At 37.8% G+C, this 21,721-nt stretch overlaps 1 protein-coding gene across 5 annotated transcripts in view; it reads left to right on the forward strand.

Annotated features, from left to right (window-relative positions):
- NAAA (N-acylethanolamine acid amidase) overlaps positions 1-21,721 on the forward strand; it is a 775,135-nt gene that overhangs the window by 426,017 nt on the left and 327,397 nt on the right. For all 5 annotated transcript variants that reach the window (XM_044061226.1, XM_044061225.1, XM_044061227.1 and 2 more), the window contains one exon: positions 2,831-3,003. In XM_044061226.1, coding sequence (XP_043917161.1) covers positions 2,831-3,003 — 173 coding nt within the window. The remainder of the gene's footprint in view (positions 1-2,830; positions 3,004-21,721) is intronic.

A 21,721-nucleotide genomic window follows, 5' to 3' on the forward strand; every position in this document is an offset into this window, starting at 1 on the left:
TTTTTCCCCCCCAAACCCCAAAGGATTTTTAATTTTTTTTAAAAAAAATTTTTAAATTTTTTGGGGGGGGGTTTAAAAATTTTTTTGGAAATTGAGAGGTTAACACAGGACAATGCTGGCCGACAAACAAGTAAAACACATTCTGATGGAAATATGTACTATTGATTTTTTCAGTTATTTGGCATGCCCATTCTAAAGTATGCAGACAAGCAGTGCTCAGTTCACCTCAGTTAATGCATTCTGCAGAACATACACATTTCTATTTTTCAGGTACAAGTGAGATGACACACACCAGTGTTTGGGATCACCTTTATTAGTTTTGACATACATATCTATGTACAACTCAGAAATCCACAATTACTATTCCTGCATGATCTGCACAGCGGAATGCTTTTCATTTCTAACTGTTACAGTAGCCCTGATATGGCACTTTCTTGGCAGGTTCACTCAGACACACTTATGCATATTCTAATATTCCTCTTCTGCATATTGTACCTTGTCTGCTACTGATATCTGTATTACACAGCAGCTGGGAATACTCCATTGTAATACTTTCAGCCTGACACAGGCATTTATTCCTGACTTTTACAGCACAATTATATATACAGGCAGTACTACCATTACTAATAATTTTGATTTCTTACTGCTAATAGTAGGGGGTATTCTATACTCACCATACTGCCGATGCAGCCGGGCCAGTCGCTGGGCATGATCCTCAACATTCTGGGACCTCTCTGCAGCAGCTGTATGAGGGGACATCACACATTAATCACACCTGCACAGTCACAAGTTGAACTTTTTCCATACTTAGAGATACATAAGACTGCATACTTACAGACAGGTGGGACATCCTGCGCTCGAGCATCTTGGATCCACTGGTCCAAGAGTGTGCCCCTCCTCCACTTCAGGTCATTATGGTGGTGACGTACCTGCTCACCAGTCCAGGGTATGCCAGTGGCACTGGTCAGGTCACGTGCAAGCTGGTCCCAGACCTCCGCTTTGTACTGCAAGCCCTGGTACTGGCCTTGCAGCAGCCTGCCATCATGTTTTTTTTTTTTTTTTTTTTTTTAACTAGGAGCCCAAGCATTACCCTGGACTCCTGGATGCCCCAACGTTGCGCTCAGAAGTGCATACCTTCACCAAAGCCAGACATTCTGGTCCTGCTGTGAGCAATCCCAAATGGTTATGGCTATATTCCTACCTGTGTAGTTTAAATAGGGCAGTTTTCCCGCACTTTTTCTTGATTGGCCAGTTTTAATATGCTGAACTATACTTAACCCCGTGCAAATCTGCATAGCAATGCTTACACCAGCTAGGTAAAGCTGAAAGCAGGTAAGCAATGCTTATGCTAGCAAAGCATTGCTTAAATCTGTTTTTTTTTTCATTAAATTTATAAATTATTTTTTACATTTATATTTTACATATTCCCACCCCTACTGTGCTATACGTGAGCCATATGATTGACATCTATCATTCAAATTCCTTAAAAGTTTATTAAATAATTTGGCAGATGAGGGATTTGAACTGAGCATGTTCTACATGCTATACCATAGCAGTACCACTACGTCACAGCAGCTTGATGATGTTTTTTATCACAGTAGCACTTGTCTATCATTTTCAAGATTTCAGCCAGGCTAAGCATAGTGGCACGCTGTGCAGACAAGCTGTGCACCGCTTATACTTTGTATTTATTTGATGAAAAAAACTTACATTTTTTTAATTTCTATTGCATTCCTCTTGCCCTACTGCTTCCATGCATGTAGGGCAAGATTGCATGCATTTGGGGGTGTGCACTTGAAGGCTGTTGCCTTCTAGGTGTTTGTTTTTTTTTTTTCTTTTTCAGTGTCAGCGGACACTGAAATGTTAGCTATTTACATTTCAGTGTCTGCAGACACTAGTTTACTATATCAAATTAGAGCCAGGCTCTAATATTATATAAATTGACACTAATCTGTGTCAGTAAGTGCTATACAGCACTTTCTGAGTGAAGGGGGCATGTTACATGTGCAAGCACTGCTGACACATGCCCCTGTGCTCGCTCCTGGTTCAATGCCATTTAGATTAGATAGCAGCATGCCTTCATGCATATGCAAGGTGCACTGCTGTTCCAAACAGACGCTAACCACTCCTTGCAAGAATAGCTTCGTGAATCCTGGGGAAAATCTTCCCAAAGTATATGCGGATGGCTGCTGATTTAGCCTGCCTGGATAGAGGTATTATGGCATGGGTATAGTATGGCATGAAGATAGCGCATGTCTTTCTGTCAAGTACCAGCTTTGTCACACAACTAACTGCTATGTATAATTGTAACTTGTATATGTACCTGTACAAACAGTAGTACAGCTCAGGTTGCAGGACATTGCAATATCTACAGATTCTGATTATGCTAAACATAATCCTCATACATTTGTCAGACTGGAAGGTAAATGGCATGCTTAAATCTAAAGGAAAAGAGTTGTGCACTGCAAATTAATCTTAGTAATAGATCAGTTAGTGCAAAGTCTTGGCTGATCAGTGTACTGTTAAAAGGTTAAAGGGCACTCAAAAGTTTGTGTAAAAGACAAAGCTGGAATGACTTGGATGATGTTTGGCTAAAAGAAGAGGTACATCCTGTGACTTTATTTCCTTTTAGGATGAGAAGTCACAGAATATTTTAAATCTATCAATTTTATTTTTTTTTAGGATTCTCATTGTTTTTGAATGACTGTTGCTTGTAATGATAAAACCTTATATCACACACAAATCATTTCTGTTTTCTCTGAATGATTGTTTCTTGTATTTATAAAACTTTATATCACACACATCACTTCTGTTCCCTTGTCTATTTCAGACTCTCGATGAAGCTGAGGATTTTGAGTCTGCAATGCTGACCCTGTCCAAGACCCCACTCATTGCCAATGTTTACTACATTGTTGGAGGCACCAAGGCAAAAGAGGGAGTGGTAATAACACGAAACCGAGAAGGGCCAGCAGATATTTGGCCCTTGGATCCCTTAAATGGCGAGTAAGTACAGAAGTATCCTTCAAATGTATCTATGTTATGTAAAGTGCCATTTAGGAGCTAAAACATATTCTCCTGTAAGCAGTCTGGTCTTTAAAGCTGGGAAAGTCAGGCTAACTGCAGACCAGTTGTCTCAACAAGATGACAGAATATAAATCCATGGTCACTATCAACACAATATCTTTCATTCCACTTGTGATGGTCTGAGACATAAATCAGAAAAGTTTACTTAGCGGGTGATTACATACATAATTGTACTGTTGCTTTTGTAATGACTGTACTTCTGTTCTATGGATTCTTGAATTCCCTTGTTGTGTTTGGCATCACATCCCATCCAAGAAGGGTATTCAGTATTCCTATCATGCTAATATGGAAAAATAACTTCTTCCTTATATTGCCCCTACAACTGTCCCCTACATGCATGAGCACAAAGCATCTTGAAATGACATTGTCTTGTAGTTGCTTATCTCTTTTTCTAAATAATGCAAAGTTCTTACTTAGATTTTGCTGATTTTCCTGACATATGGCAATGTTTCAGTAATGACCTTCACCTCCCATTGGTTTACTTATTCCTTTAGTCTTTCTGCAGGTGATTTCAAACACAGAGCATGTATGTTAAACAAGTAAACAGATGGAGCAAACTGATACACTTCTAGGCTGTACCTAAAACTAGCAGCAGTCAGATTTCACTCTCAATATACTAAATCAATTTAAACAGTAAGCAACCATTTGTCATTAAGGAATGATGATTGCTTTCATGATGGAAGGCAGGAATAATGTAGGAAAATAGAAGGGGAGACAAAACAGTGCATGGTAACAAAAGTGTGTGCGTGTGTGCGTGTGTGTGTGTATGTACGTGGCACAGTATCACCTGTCAGCAAACCAGTGCAAAAATTCCAAACAAGGTAAAAAGGCAAAATAAATGTAGTCCTTGGACACAAAATGAAATGCACTTCTACTAGCTAAAATGTTTTCATGTCTTGGACTTGAAAACTGCTGCCACAGTACACTGAAAATAAAATTCTGTGATACAAATATAAGCATAGTTACTTCAGAGAAGAATATTGGACTGTGTCCAGAGAATGAATCTCTAAATATGAATTCATCCCTATTACACCCCCATGCCTTTTTCCATAATCGTCATCTGATTTTACTTAATATTGTTACTAAAATCCATTTACCATTAAACATAATTTAATTCTTTCATTCCATATAACCAATATGACATAAAATAATGTTTTATCTATTATTTTAATATATTCTTTACTTCTCTTCGTATAATATCCATATTTAATCATATCCATGTTTATTTTATCCATTTTTTATATCTTCAAAAAATCTTCTTACATAGTTTTTCCCCATAACTTTTTTACTCTTTTACATTTCAAAAACACATGTTCTATACTTTCTTCTTCTTCACATCTAAACATATTCTATCACTTTTTTTATAATGCATATTTCCTTTTACTGGTAATTTATCTATTACCATTCTCCACAAAAAATCTTGACATTCTACTTTCTGATTACACCATTTGCTTCTTATTTTTATAACTTTAATTTTTTTCATCTGTTAGATTTTGCCAGGGTTTTATATAGTAATGTTTTGTCATTACATTCTTATACCACACTTTTCTTTTTCTATATCATCAATTTTTATTTTCCACAAAAATGTTTTTTTCTTGGTAATATTTTATTTCTTCATTTGTACAATCTTTTTCTCTTTGACTCTTTTTTGCCATACCCCAACATTTATTATACTTATATTTATCCCAATCCAGGACCTACACAAGGTCCAGTTTATACCCAATCCAGGTCCTACACCAACTACCACATCTAACCCTAACATAGTAAACCCTTTATATAACCGACCCACCTCATCTCTCCTCTTCCTAAACATAAATGTAAGAAGCATACTTAACAAAGTTCAGGACCTTCATGCCCTATTAGCCTTATACAAACCAGAGATAGCCATACTAACTGGAACCTGGCTTAAACCACATCATCGGAACAATGAGATCATAGCACCTGGTTATAATATTATTAGGAAAGATAGATTAGACAAAAAAGGTGGAGGGGTAGCAATATTATTCCAAAACCATCTAACGATAGAGCAGTTTGACTATGACAACCTGGATGTAAAAGACATAGAAATTATTCTAGCCAAATTTAAACTAAACACCCACAAACAAATTATCATTGCAGGGGCCTAACTCCCTCCAGGCAGTAACATTAATTCAACATAAAACATACTAAACTATATCTGCAACTCCCTTCCTCATGAAACCATACTACTAGGAGATTTTAACATAGACTGGCTCACTTGCTCCAACCACAACCCCTCTAACCACATTAGCCTCCACAGGTTCACCCAACTAATACATACCCCCACCAGATCCGACAAAACAACCAAACATCAGTCCATCTTAGACTGGATACTGTCATCCCACCCCACTCTTGTACAACAGTCAGGGACTCTCCCAGACAGTCTAAGTGACCACCAACCAACCTATTTAATTAGGAACAGATCCAACCAACACATCAATCAGCCCAGACTTATGGTCATACATAACAAAAGAAACTTCATAGCAGCTGATTTTAACAAATCACTACAATCTTGCAATTGGACTCCCCTTAAACACCTACCACTAGATGAGGCTGTGCAATACTTTAATTCCACTTTCCTAGATATCTTGAAATTTCATGCACCCTCCAGAACCATCAGGATAAAAAACAACTACGTCCCATGGCTCACAAAGGATACTAAAACTACCATGAAAGATAGGGATAAAAGTTGGACACTATATCAAAAAAACAAAACCCCTACCCTAAGACAAAATTATTTAGAACTTAGAAACAAAGCCAAAAGACAAATTAAAGCAGACAAGACCAACTACTATAGAAAACATCAAGTAAAATTTGCCCACAACCCCCAAAAATTCTGGACTACCATAGCAGGAATACTCTACTCAGGAAAAACCTCCACCCTTACCCCTGTACTACCAAATAATGAAACCAATATCCCCACCCAATTTAACAATTTCTTCACAGAAACAGTACTAAAACTTTCCAATGCCCAAATAAATGCAAACACACCAACACAACTAAACACTCCAACACAGCAGAATAACCAAACCACCCCTACCACCTTCTCCCTGCAGCCAGTCCCTACCAAGACAATATCAAAATTACTTAAGAAACTAAAACCAACCACCCTAGCTGCAGACAAGCTGCCTGCTGATTTCTTCCAGATAGCAGCAGAAGCTATATCCTATCTCTATCCTCATCAATAGATCATTATCTGAACACAAAGTACCCACCTTGTGGAAAATCGCACACATCATTCCACTTCACAAAGGAGGGACCTCTCTAGAATTGACCAACTACCACCCAATTGCAATCCTATCCCCTTTATCCAAAATACTGGAAAGGGTTGTTCACACTCAGCTAATACAGTTCCTACTACAACATAATCTCCTCTCCAAAACACAACATGGATTTAGGCCATCACACAGCACTACAACTGCACTTCTCTCTTACACCAACATAATCAACCAATACCAGAACAAAGGACTATTTGTATCCTCCATTTTCTTAGACTTATCTAAGGCTTTTAACATGGTGAATCACAACATGCTTCTTCAAACCATGTCAAAACTAAACATATGCCCATCTACTATACAATGGCTCACCAGCTACTTATCAGGGAGGCAACAAGCAGTTCTATGGCAAGATAAACTATCCTCCTTACTGCCAGTCTCTATAGGAGTTCCCCAGGGATCCATCTTAGGCCCACTATTGTTCTCCCTCTTCACCAATGACATCTCCTCAACCCTACTCAAAGCCTCAGTAGTGCAGTATGCTGATGATACCACAATTATATGTGCCACCATCACACTAAACAAACTACACTCCCTTACCCAAACTAACTTCTCCCAAGCTGAAACCTGGTTTGCCAACATCAAACTTATACTCAATCCAATCAAAACAAAACTGATCCTCTTTAAACCTGGCAGACACCATCCTTTAAATGAGAGCTTTAACTTAATAGCCTTAGGTGATATTCAAATAAAACCTACATCACACATAAAACTACTAGGTGTTGAAATCGACAATCAGCTAAAATTCGACATCCATATAGCCCAGACTATCAAGAAAGTCAACAAAAAAACTAGGACTTCTCTATAGAAACAAACAATTCATGACTAAACAAACCAAAGCTACTATCACTAGAACTCGCCTCCTGTCTATACTTCTCTGTGCCTCCCCCATACTAACCAACCTGAACCAAAAAGAACTAAATACAATGGAATCATGTTATAACAAGATTGCCAAGTTTGCCACAGAATCCACACATAGATCCCATCACTGTTTATCCCTAAAGCAACTCAAATGGCTTGAACTGCCACATGCACTACTATTCAATCAAATCTCAACAGCACAGAAACTCTTTTACCAACCAGATTTAACCCCGGCACTCCAACATCTAATTCAGCCATATGCCAGCACCAGAGAGCTAAGATCCAGTAACCAGAACCTAATAAAGGTTATTAGACACAAAAATGAAGCAGGTAAATCTCTGTTTGCCTGTACAATTGCCCAAACTTGGAATGCTCTACCAGGTCACATAACTTCTACTACCTCAACTAAAATATTCAAACACAACCTTAAAAACCACTATACTAACAATTGGCTCTGCTCATGCTACTCCCCTGGGTAAGCCACACTAATAATCTGCTAACTCTCTGTCAAAACTAGCAACTACCATCCTCTAAAGGAATAAACCTTTAAATCTCTATAAACTTCACTGTATTAGTTAACATTCTCAACCTTTTTAAAGCAACAACAATCCCTATGCTAGCTGTATCTTACTTACATGGACAACTGTAATTACTGTCTGAACAAAAAATATTGCCTTTACCTATTCCTTTATGTCATGACTTTATACTTACTTGATATTTTCATAAGATTGTTGTATAAATGAAACTATTATGTGTAACATAGACCCTGCATTGTACTTCTTCCTTGAACTATTTTAGAAATTATACTTGGAGTTTTTTTGCTTTACCTGTTTTGTAAATGATACTTGGAGCTTTTCTCCCTTGGCCTCCGCTGAAAATGGACCTGTGTCCAATCAGACTATCCCGGTAAACAAATGTAAAATAAATAAAAATAAAAAAAAAAAATACAATTGTACTACTACTCTCTCATCTTTTTTAGTTATCCACTTTAGCATCCTTGTACAAATTTAATGAAGCAGCGTATACTACTGGCTTAATTAATCCTAAACCTCCTTCCTCTTTATTTACTCACAAAACGTTTACTGAGTTTAATCTAAAACCCCATTAAAATGAAAACAATTTTCTGCAATAATTCCTTTTCAGATACTGTTAGCAACATAAATGTACTTGCTAAGTATACTATTTTCCCACCAGTACTGACTTTATCAAGTAAGCCTTTTTTCTGAATGATAATTTATATGCTGTCCAGAAAAAAAGATAGGTTTGTTTTATTTCTTCAGTTGTTTTTTTTTCCTCCCATTGAATTCTACTTACATCTTTATTCCCAAATTTTATATCTATAATAAAATTTCATTCATTGTAAAATATATATCCCCACCTTAACTACATGACATAAACCTTAACTTTTCTCTTTATTTAAAGCCATCCTTATTACCTCTACACACACTTTTTTTCAAACATCTTTATTGAATAATCAATTGTGACATAGGCAAGTTTATGTTCATATAAAAGTAATCGAACTGTATTAACATAACAAACATTATACTTCGCATATATTGCTGTAGATCATATAACCTAAGTAATATTACATATACTCATTTGCACAAATTATTATTCTTTTATCTAACTTTTGTTTTATGCAATTATAATGTTATCTACATGTGTATGTTAACAGACAGGAATTCTTAACCCTTCAAGTGTTATATACCCCACCGTCTTTATTTTCTAATTTATTTCATATAGTATCACTTTCATAACTAATGCAAAGAGTATAAAACTCATTGGACACCGCTGTCTTACACCACTCTTCATATGTAGCGCTTGGCTTAACCAGCGATTTACAGATATTTTACCTTATTACTACTATATGCTGACATGCATAATTTCCTAACTTTGTCACTTATTACCCATAAGATGTCATGTAGAATTTACCAAATGCCTTATTAAGGTCTCATCATGATTTTCACTTCTTTTCTATTCATAATATCACCCACAATTTTTCTGTCATTAATAATTCTTGAAAACCCTATCCTTTTATACTAGATATACTAAACTAGCATTCATAACTAGATATACTATCTTCCGTAATATTTTCCATATTAGTTTCAAATCTCTTTTGTATTATTTTCGTAAAAATCTTATTATTTTTCAACACTGTCAGTCTCCAGTATTTTAATTGTCTTCAGTCTTCTTCCATATGAATTTAAGTGTTCCACTACTAATTGTTTATACATAAAACCTTCATTTAACCATTCATTCAAAATCTTTCAAAAATATTTTTCTTGCCAAGCCCTTAAATTTTTATATGTTTCATATCCTATTCCATCTGGTATTGCAACTGAATCTATATTTACATGCCTTAATACTTTATCTAGCTCATTTAAAGAAATCTCCTTTTCCAACTCATAGGTTCTTAGGCGTGTACTAGACGAATGGCCCTGGACCTTTACAAGCCTAGGCTATAGGATTATCCTGGCATCGTGCCATCTGACCTTAGTTCACATTGTCTTTGTTGAGTACAGCCACTGGAGTGATCCCCAGGGTAAATTTTCTATTTCCCATACATTCATTAAGTTTTCTCTTGAATACAGTCAGTGAGGTGCTCTGCTTGATATGTATGGGAAGTCTATTCCATAGCATGGGCAGTCTCTGAGTTATAATCCTCTCCCTCCAGCATGTTCTGTTGATTGTGGTAATAAGGTTGAGGTCTCTGGAGTGTGTGTGGTGCGGAGGGATTGGGATTTCTTTAGATGTAGCATTTCTAACAGAGCTGGGTCAGACATGGCTTTGTAAGTCAAGCAGAGATCATCTATAAGTAGGCGATATGAGACAGAGAATAGTTGGAGTTTTTTTAGTCTGTCCATAAAGGACAAGTGTTTAAGGCTTCAGATCCTCTTTGTGAGGTACTTGTTGCAGGTGTTTAGTGAGGTACATGCCAAATGGGGCATTGTACTCAATGATTGGCCTAATGAGGGAAGAGTAGAGGCAGACAATGACCTCTTTCTTCCTGGATGCAAAACCCTTAGTAATGAGATGTGCCACATAGAATGACTTTCTGACCACAGTGGCAATGTGGTGGTCAAAAGAGAAGTTGCTGTCAACCTGTGTTCCCAGATCTCTTATAACACCTTCTGTGTTCAGTGGACTACCATTGATGTGGTAATTCATGGGATCTGGGTTTTTCCCAAAGGGGATGATGACACATTTTTTGGCATTGAGCTTAAGGCCATAGTTCTGACACCAGTCATTGGTCTCAGTGAAGCCTTTCTGTAGGATGTCAACATCACTTGAGCAGTTAATAATAGCTCCCAACTTGCAATCATCTGTGAACTTTGTCAGCCAGAGTCCCTTTGTGTTGGCCTGGACTTCAGAGAAGTAGATACCAAACAGGAGAGGACCCAGGACCAAACCCTGTGGGACTCCACTCATGACTAATCGGCAGTCTGAATTGGAGTCAGCTACTTTCACACTGTCGGTTCTACCCTCATAATGCTCTTACCTTTCTGGCTCACCCTCCCCCTTTTTCTTCTCTCTTACCTCTCCTCATACCATATACACAAAAATACACTTCTTCCCTCTCTAACATCTCTAATCCCTATATGCAGATACACATTACTATTCCTCATATATCCCCACACTCTTTCTTACTTATCATTCCTAAGATCAGACTCCTTCCACTCAACTCATTACATCCAAAAATGAAATTTAAACAACACTTTCTACACTATTCAAGCCTAGTTTTCTGTCCCCTGCAATACCTTCCATCTTTCTGGTGATATTTATCCAAATCCCAGACCCCACTGCAATTCCCATTTATCTTTACCCTCCCCTTCTATATCTCATCAGTCTAACCGTAACACAAAGTATTCCATTAATCTTCATAGCATTCTCAATAATCCAAGTGAATTTCACTTTTGGGTAGCTCAACACTCCCCCAAAATTATAACTATCTCCGAAACTTGGCTTAAACCACATATATCAGATAAGGAATTCCCACCTCCAGGCTGTAACATCCTTTGTCTTGACAGAAGTACCAAAAAAGGAGGAGGCGTAGCAATACTCTACTCCAACAATCTTACCCTATCTCCCTTACTTGCTCCTCCTGCCTTTCACCATGCTGAATTGTTAACTGCTAACTGTAAACTCAATAGCCATAAAACATTAATTATAGCTGCCATATACATACCACCAGGAGACAATATACATATACTTGAACAAATCCTCTCCTAGTTTTCCAACAACATAACTAATGCAAGCACCCTATTTGGTGATGTAAATATCAATTGACTATCACTAAATTCTTCCTTTCCTAGCTCGTATTAACTTATATGGTTTCACCCAGGTCATCTCAACTACTACCCACTTTATTAAAAAAAATAACTCCGCATCTATAATTGAATGGATTCTAGTCTCCAACCCTAACCTCTATCACAACCCCCAATCCTTACCTGATGCCATTAGTGATCACTCTTCCATCTGTGTCCAAAGATTCACTCCTCATCTTCCCAGACCACAAAAACATATTGAATGCCGAAAACTTTACAACTTTCATCCTGACAACTTTAACACTATTCTTTTATTTGTTAACTGATCCTTCCTTTTAATCTACCTCTAGATGGAGATGTCCAACAGTTAACACCATATTTCTCAACACTCTAAACTCCCTTGCCCCCTACAGACAACAAGGGTCAAACCTACATGCTCCCCTTGGCTTACCCAGGCTACTCTCTCCCTATAAAGAAAAGAGATAATACCTGGAAACTCTGGACAATAACTAAATTGCACACTGACTACCAAACATATAAGGAACTACGTAACCTTACTAACAAAGAACTTAACATAGGTAAGAAAAACTTTTATCTGAAACCCCAAACCACGCAAAATAAGAATCCCAAGAAATTTTGGTGTACTGTCAACCAAATCCTGCACCCTGGAAGTCTCTCTACTCCCAGCCCCTGCCCTAATAACTCTCCTCAAGAGATTGCATCTACCTTTTACTTCAAATACTCAATTAGTAAACTTATCCAAACCTCTAACACCACTGATCCCTGTAACACTATCACTCCTTCACCATTCAATGACTCCTTCTCACTGAAACCAGTCCCTACAAACTACATTAAAAACCTTTGTTTCAAACAGTTATTGGAGAGAACACATAGTAGGGATTGTATTTCATCTGGCACCCGAGATATGTCCAAGTGTAGACTTGTCCTCATATATTAGTAGGCTGTAATTTTTTTATTAATGGGTTTAAGGTATTAGACAGGTGAGAGAATATACGGACGTGAAAGAGATATTAAAAATAAAAAAGACACAAATGCTTTGTTCAGACACATCCAAAAAAACCCTAGACACAAATTTGAGTATTTTGTCATAGAACAGCTTAAGAGGGATGATAGGGGTAGAATTGTGGAAAAACATTTATTTGTGAGGGAATTGAAATAGCAGCTCAAGCTAAATTCACTAGTGGAACCAGGACTTAATGATAATTGCTCCATTTCACCTATTTTATTTCTTAAAAGTTTAGAATGTTAATGTGATTATATTTGAACCTTTAGTATTTTTATTTAAATAGTTTTTATCTTAGAATGGATTGTTCACAGTTTTTATTAATATTTGTTTAATTAATGAGCTTAGAGTCATGTGATGGTTTTAATTATTATTTATACTGACTGAATGGGCTGGTTCATTGTTCTGATGATGTCCTGATGGATAAAAGCGCTAAACCTTTTGTTTCTGTTGCTGTGTTCCATTAAACAGTTTTCACTGTTTTTTCGGCTTCTGGTTTGGTTACTAGTCTGTGAGGTGAGAAGTACTACATTAACAATCTCCTCCTCAAACTAAAATCTTGCTGTGTATTAGCAGACAGCCTATCGCCAGTGTACCTTAAGGCTGCAGCCCACTCTATTGCCTATCCCATTTTCATTCTCATAAACCGCTCAGTAAGGGAACCCATTGTTCCCTCACTATGGAAACAATTCTATGCTACACCCTTTCACAAAGGTGGAAACTCTAGACATTCCAATTATCGGCCTATAGCAATATTGTCTCCTCTATCCAAAATCCTTGAGAAATGTGTATGTAAACAAATTCTTGATTATCTCATCTACCAAAATCTACTCTCCCCCTACACAACATGGTTTTCAGCCACACCATAGTACCACAACAGCCCTCATTTCCTTTACAAACTCCATCTCCCAGGCCAGAGGCAATAACAAGCTGGTCTCCTGTCTCTTTCTTGATCTCTCCAAAGCTTTCGATACTGTCTCTCATCCAATTATGCTTTCTAAAGTCTCTCAGCTCAGTCTTTCTTCTCTAACTATCTCCTGGTTTCAAAGCTACCTTTCCAACAGGCTACAAGCTGTTAAATGGCTCTTCTCCCTATCCCCCTTCCTCTCCATTAAGATTGGAGTCCCTCAAGAATCAGTACTCGGTCCCTTACCTTTCAATATTTTCATAAATCACCTATATGCTTCCTGCCCACAATCATCCCTAATACAGTAAGCAGATGACTCCACAGTCATCACCTCCTCTGATACTCTCCCTGACCTACATACCATTACATAAAATCCTTCAACCTTATTGAAACTTGGCTTTTGAACAACCAACTCTTCAGAAAAAGACTAAACTTCTACTTTTCCTTCCCAAATCTCTCTCTCAACACAAATCCACATTCACCATCACATCCCAAAACAACACAATCATTGAGGCTAAAACCCATACTAAGCTTCTCGGTGCCATTATAGATGACCAACTAAAGTCTGACCTACATGTATTCCACAGTATTAAGAAAACCCATCAAAAATTAGGTCTATTGTACAGAAATAAAAACGTTCCTAACTATTGAGTCATGACAGACACTTACCAGGCTTACCTCTTCCCTAACCTACTATATTGTTCTCAAATCCGAACTACCCTACAGTCGAATCTCTTTGCAATACTTCACAGCACCTACAATAAAGTAGCTAGATTTGCATCTAATAACCCACCAAGGTCATATCACTGTTACCCTTACTTCTCTAAACTGACTAGAATTCCCTCACCATCTTCAACTTTTCCAACTTACCCTCATTCACTCTATCATACAAAACCCTTCTCCTGCCCTTCCATCTCCATTCTAGTGTCCCTCTACACCCCCCTCCCTTGTAGCTCTGATCAATTTCACCTAGATATCTACAAACCCAACAACTCTTTTCGACAAAAACTGTATTGCTATTTCCCAGCCCTATCCTGGAACAAACTTCCCATGTCTCTAAGAAAAATAAACCAGACTTTTGACCTCAAGAAAGCTCTAAAAGATTACCTTAATACTACCCGGACCTGTCATTGTAAATATCCTACCTGAACTCTCTACCCTCTTCTGCAATCCAACTCTTATACTTTTTAAATGGTCTTACTTGTCATCATATCTGATTTTGCCTATCCCAGCTCTCACAGTATTCTCTTCCTCCAATATACTTCTTACCTAACCCCCTTACTAATTCTATTTTCTTCCCCTTACTATTTACCTAACTCTCCTGTTTTCCTATTTCCCCTTCCTTACCTCTTATTAAAACTGATATACATGCTTAATCTCCAGTTCTATAATCTGCTCCCTCTCCTAACTCTCTACCAACAGGATTTCTTCCTTGCACACTATTTAACATTTACTGCTCAAATCTATTCTTTGAGCCTCTGGTTATTCCAAGGTCACTGTAAAATAAATATTTGTATTTTTATTATATCTATAAAATCTGCATATATTATTAACGTATTTTACTATTGTATCTTTCCAGCCATTTTGATCAGTGATATAATTGTGTTATTTCTGTTATACCTGCTTAGAGTCTTTAGGTAGTCTAGTTTATTATTGTACCTACTAGTTATTGTAATGAAATAACTTGTTTTACTAAGGAACTTTTCTCCCCAGGCCTCTGGTGATAAAGGGCTTTTTCCTCAGTCAGACTATCTCAGTTAATATGTCAAATAAATAAATAAATAATTCAGACAAATTTTTAGAAAATGTTCTCATAGTAATATGATTTTTCCATAAATGTTTTACTAATCACTGCCCTTCTTCTTTCCATGCTTTCTCATTTATTATTTGTATTCCTTTGCCTATTTTTATATATGCCTTGTTTTCCTTTATCTCTAGCCATATTACAAAATTATCAGAAAATCCTGTTTCACTACCTCCCCTTCTCCTATAACTAAACCTTCTGATACTATAAAAGAATGTATTTCAGTTCTACACATACACCTTTTGTAAGTCCATGAATTTTTGTCCCAAAATTTTAACTTACCACATTTTATAACTCCCAACATTTTTCTTATATCATTTCCTTTCTTTTTACACTTGCCTCTTAAGTCACAGCTAAAGTCTCCTATTATTAGGGTCTATATTATTTCCTCAAATTGGCGTTCCATTGAATGCCTCTTCATCGACCCTAAAACTGTGAACTTTCAAAATGTCGAACCTCTGCATAAGTGATTTCTTTCCCTCGGATAGAAATTGCTTGCCCAACAAACACCAACAAATAACCATACCACCACTAACTAAATATACCAACTCCTAGATCACACTACAGTAGGGAAAATAGCAAACTGAAGAGGATGGCCAAGTGATTTCTTTCCCAAGGAAAGAAATTGCTTATGTGGACAGTCAATGTTTTCAAATTTCACTGTTTCAAGTTCGATGAAGAGGCGCCTCTTCGAGGAAATAATAGGAACCCTAGTATTATAATATCCATATTTATCACTACATAGTCTAAAGTGTGATGAAATAGGCTTTTCCTTTCTTTATAATTAGTATAAGCATATAATGTTATAATTCTATATACTTGTTGTCCCCATTTTAAGGCCATTCTAAGCCTAGCCAATTTCCCTCCCAAAGGTTAGAATCAAACATTGTACCCTGTGTCTGTGAATCAAACATTTTAACCATTATACCAACACCAACCATTAGCAGTATATATTCTTTTTCATACATTTCCTTTCTTTTTTTTTTCTTTTGTACTTATCCCTCTAAATTTTCTTTTTCTATCTTACTCTTTTACCAGTATAATTCTTTTTTCTTTTACTCCCTCCCAAGTTATGTCTTCTTCATCACTCATTTCAGAACCTTTGTCTAGGTCCTCTGTATTATTTTTTCTCTTCTAATTTTTCTTCTATTTCTACCACTTCTAAAATTTCTTCTTTGCTCATTTTCTTCTCCTTCCTTTTCTTTTTCCTTACTGTTATTTTCATTTTTGCAATCCATCCATAAATGTCAAATTTTGTTACATTTATAACATTTACATTCCCATTTTCTGCAATGTCTCATTTTTTCACAGATATCACAGTTACTTTTCAAATGGCCTACTCTTCTACAAAAAGACATGTTATGGGTTGTCCCCACTATTTTATGACACCCTTATTTCCCTCCACATTCATCATGATTGGTATATGTATCATTTTTTCACTTTCTATTTTTAACACAATATTACCATCCCATCCACTAGTCCATAAAACCCTTTTATCATAAACTTTTGCAGTGTCCAGTACTTCTTTACATAAAGTTTTGTAATGTCCTTTCAAAGTCTTTCTTTCCATCTGTGTTCGAAATTGTACATGAATTTTCTTTTTTGTTTCTCTGTTAAATGCTTTTATCACATAAATATTCATTCATTTTAGTCTTCAAGAAAATTTTCCATTGAAATACAGTCTCAAATATAATGTCGGAAAATGTCTCTTTGTTAATAAGTATAAATGCTCTTATCTCATGCATTTACACCCAAAGCAGCCATTAAATTGTCCCACACTTCAAACCTGCCCATTTCTTTGTGTTCTTTACTTTGAATCCTTACCATATACTTCCGTTTTTCATTTTCCTCTGCCTTCTCTTCTGCTATTCCCTTTTGCCTTCTTTTACTTTCTCTGCATGTGTTTTCTTTTCCATCTCACCACTATTCTTCAGGATTGTCTCTGCATCCTCCTTTCATATTTTTCCATAATGACCCCCCAGGAAATGTCTCTTTCATTTTCTGGCTCACTCTGCATAATTTCTTTAAGTAAATCATCTCCCAAATGGAGGGTTTTAATTATTCATCCATCATTTACTGACATCTCCATCAAACATCTCCTCAGAATCCTACACATATTCTCCAGTCTCAACATTTGCTTTCTCTTCCACTTCTCTTATCACTCCATCATCTCCTTCTCTCACCACCTGCTTCCCTGGTTCTCTAGGTGACCTCTGCACCTGGAATAGAAACAGGAAGGGCTCCTGCAAAGTGGGTCCCAATCACAACAACAATGAGTAAGGGTGGTTTACTGAAGCCCTGGCCAAATAAAATAGCACCTTGTGTCTCCCATGAAACAAGGCTACTAGCCTAGGGGACTATCCTGGTCAATAAAGGATAAATAAATAAATAAATAAATAAATAAATAAATAAATAAATAAAATGAATATATTTACACAAAGATTTATCCTTAAGTAAGAATTGCTGATATGGTCATCTCAAACCTGACAGCAGCTTGGTTAACAAGAGGAAAAGTGATATTCCTTATTCAGAGTAAACTTGCAAGCCACTGTAAGAATTGCAGAGCAGTAGCTTGCCTTCTGACAGTATACAAGTTATATACTGGAATTAATACAGACAGACTTCATAGTGATTTAGAAAAAAAGGCAATTATGGCAATAGAACAAAAATGTAATAAAAGAAAGTTATATGGAACAAAGGACCTCTTGTTGCTAAACAAAGCCATAATAGTTGTAAAAAGGGGAAGAATCTAAGTACGGTATGAAAAGATTACAAAGAAGCATTTGACAGCATGTCACATTCATGGATAAAGGAGTGCTTACCAATATATAAGGTATATCCTACCTTGATCAATTACATTACACTGACCATAAAACGATGGCAAACCAGTTTGCAATTAAGTCATAACAAAGGGTAAATTATTATCACAAGTATAAAAATTCAAAGGGGGATATTCCAGGATGATGCATTGTTACTGCTGCTATTTTGTCTTGTCCTTAATCCATTAAGATGTTTACTTAACAGATTAGGGTATGATTACAATCTGGCTCCCAGAAAACAACCCAGTTTAAAGATTTCTCATCAAAATTTTTTGGATGACTTAAAACTGTATAGTTCATCAGATGAGGAGCTAAAGCACAACTACAAATATTTAGAATTTTCTCAGATGATATAAGAATGATATTTGGATCATAGGATCATAGGAAGTCACTAGGCTATTGGCCCTGAGGCCCTTACAAGCCTAGCCAATAATTTAGCCCATGTTCCAATAAGTTAGCACCCTATACCACTGTCCAGCAGGGACACAGGTGGAATCCCAGGGGTGTATTTTCTGTTCCCCTCCAATTATCCAGGTTGCGCTTAAAAAGGTTTAATGAAGTACTCTGCTTTACATGGAGAGAGAGTCTATTCCACAAAAGGGAGAGTCTCTGGGACACAAATCTGTCCCACCAAGTCCTATTGATGTCACAGACCAGGTTGACGTCTCACATGTGGGTTACTCAAATGGAACTTGACTTGCGGATATGCAGCAGTCCCATCAGGGAGGGGTCTGAGATTGCTTTACATGCCAGACAGAGGTCACCTCTGAGGAGTCTGTTTTTGACTAAGTAGCGGGACAGAGCTTACCCTATCTGTGTAGGGTAGATGTTTGAGGCTCTGGATTCTCCAGGTGAGGAATCTCTGCGGTCTCTCCAGCTGCTGCATGTGCTTTACGAGGTACATGCCAAAAGGAGCATTGTATTCAATAATCAGTCTTCTAAGAGAAGAATACAGGGGTGTTTTGACCACTTTGTCCCTGGATGAGATACCCTTACTAATGAGGTTGGCCATGTAGAAAGCTTTCTGTACAATGGAGGCAATATATTGGGCAAATGTCAGTTTGCTATGAACCAGGGTTCCCAAGTCCCTCATGACTGATTGTGTGCTTAGTGCCTTATTATCAATGTGATAATTTGTGGGGACATCATTCTCCCCAAAAGGGATGATGATGTAATTTTTGGCATTCAGTTTGAGGCCATGTTTTTGGCACCAGTCATTTGTTTGGTTGAGACCCTCTTGGAGGATGTCCACATCATTAGGGGAATTGATGACAGCACCCAGCTTGCAGTCATCTGCAAACTTGGTCAGCCATAACCCAATAGATTTGGCCTGCACCTCTGAGAAGTATATTCCAAACAGCAGAGCCCCACCAAGACCAATCCCTGGGGTACACCACTTGTTACGGGTCTACTACTTGAGGTGGCTTCCCCTATTTTGACTATGTGGATTCTATCAGTAAGCCAGTTTGCTACCCAACTGGTAAGATATGGCTTGATGCCTAGTTGAGAGAGTTTATCTATTATACCTGAGTGGGGAATAGTATTGACTGCCTTGGCCAGGTCAAGGTAGGTGGTATGCACCATCTTCCCCTTGTGTGTTGCTTTGGTGACTGCCTCAAAGAAGTCAATCAAATTTAACAGGCATGACCTCCCCTTGACAAAAGCAAACTGTTTGTGATCAAGTGTCTGGAGGTTGCCAATGTCCTTGTTAATGAGGTCCATGATAATCAGGTCCATGGCCTTGCAAATCAGGCTAGTTAAGCTGATGGGTCTATAATTTCCTGGATCAGTGGACACTCCACCTTTGTGCAAAAGGATGACAGTAGCTGTCCTCCACTCAGCTGGGATGAAGCCGGTACTCAGGCTTTGGTTGAATAGAGTGTCTAATGGTGCTTCAAGTTCCTGCCTGAGTTCATGTAGCATGCAGCCTGGGATGTTATTAGGTCCCATGGAGGGTGTATTTTTTGCCTTTGAGAGGGCAGTGATGACTTGCTCCCTAGAGATAAGGGGAGGTGGCAGGTACTCAGGATGCCCTGTTTAATGACTCACTGAACCTGTCTTCCAGCAGGTTGGCTATATCTACAGGGTTTGTATATGTGGTGCCCTTGACCACCAGTTCTGAGCAGATCTGGGTGCTTCCCTAGAAATTGCGGACATATGTGAAGAAAGCCTTATGATTGTCTTTAGTAGATGTGGCCAGTTTGGACTCAAAGTTTGCTTTGGAGGATTTCACTAGTGCTCTTATTTGAATTAGCTTGTTCAGGCTAAGGAGAGCTTGCTTCCAATTAAGCACCTGCTCCTTTGTGGCCCTGGACAGCAATTTATTTTCCTTTTATTATAGAGTTTATTAATTGTAGATGTCTGTCAGACAGGTTTACTCTTCCTTGAGGAGGAGGATTTCATCCTGCGTGGTATTCCTGATTCCATGCAGCTATATAAATGCTCATATAGTACTTTGGTTTTGACATATGTGCCAGTTTCTGTGGAGGGGAGGGGGCTGTGAAGCTGTTTATACCTTCCCTCAGGAGGTTGTAATCAGCTTTGGAGAAGTTTTTTTGTTTGACCCTAGCTGGGGGGTTTGGGAAAGATGGTGATTTCGAAAGTGACTGCTTTGTGGTCGGATCTTACCAGGGATGATGACACTGTAGATATGCTGCAGTGGTTACTCGTGTTGGTTAATACCAAGTCCAAGATATTTTCACCTCTTACGGGGATGCCAACCAACAAGTCCAAGGCATTTGCATTGATGAAATCAAGGAATCTCTGGGCATTTGTGTTTTATCATGAGTAGTTCTTCCAGTCTATGGTTGGATAGTTAAAGTCACCCAGGTCAGGGTAAAGGGTTGAATCCTGACAGATTCGAAGAGGTCCAGATAGGTGGAATGGGCATATTTTGTCAGAGTTGGAGGCCTGTAGCTAGCTATGATTTGAATAGGGATCTTGTCAATTGTTAACTGCACCTGGAGTATTTCCTGGGCATCATACTGTTTGACCAGCCTAGAGGTGTGTATGTCTTTTATATATATTACAACTCCACCTCCTTTTGTTTTGCTGCCCATGGCTTGGAGTCTGAATGAACGATAAGATGAGTAACCTGCTGTGGCTGGGGTGCTCTCTGCGGTTTTGAATCAGGTTTCTGTGACTGCACAAATGTCAGCTCCTTCCAAGTTTAAGAATACTTGCAATGAATGCAGTTTCATGTTTAGACTCCTAGCGTTTATTAACATGACCTTTATTTTATGTTTTGATTAAATTTTCATGTTGGTAGTTTTGACCTCATGGCAATAACTAAAAAAGGCACTATGAGGGAGGCAAGAGCCTTTGCTAGGAGCCTGAAGCCCAAGTGAGATAGATGCAGGCCATCTCTGGCAAAGCATCATGGCTTGTCAATCATGTCATCCCAGGCTCTCATGTAATGACACCAGAAACTAAGCCAGTTGTTAAAGTCAATCATTCTCTGTTTGTATTGCAGCATCATTCTGGTGACAATAGAATGCTGCTTAAGGCTAGGGACATACCTGCCCGGGACACATGAGAGCTCAATCATGTCTCTCTTCATATAGTCCAAGGAGGTATGTCTCAAGTCATTCACTCCAACATTGACTATGACAGAGTCATAGCAGTACCTGTTGAGAGACTTGAGTGCATTGGTGATATGGCAGAT

The sequence above is a fragment of the Protopterus annectens genome, chromosome 2.part0 (assembly GCF_019279795.1).
Source record: "Protopterus annectens isolate FY-2018-M chromosome 2.part0, PAN1.0, whole genome shotgun sequence".
Lineage (NCBI taxonomy): Eukaryota > Metazoa > Chordata > Ceratodontiformes > Protopteridae > Protopterus > Protopterus annectens.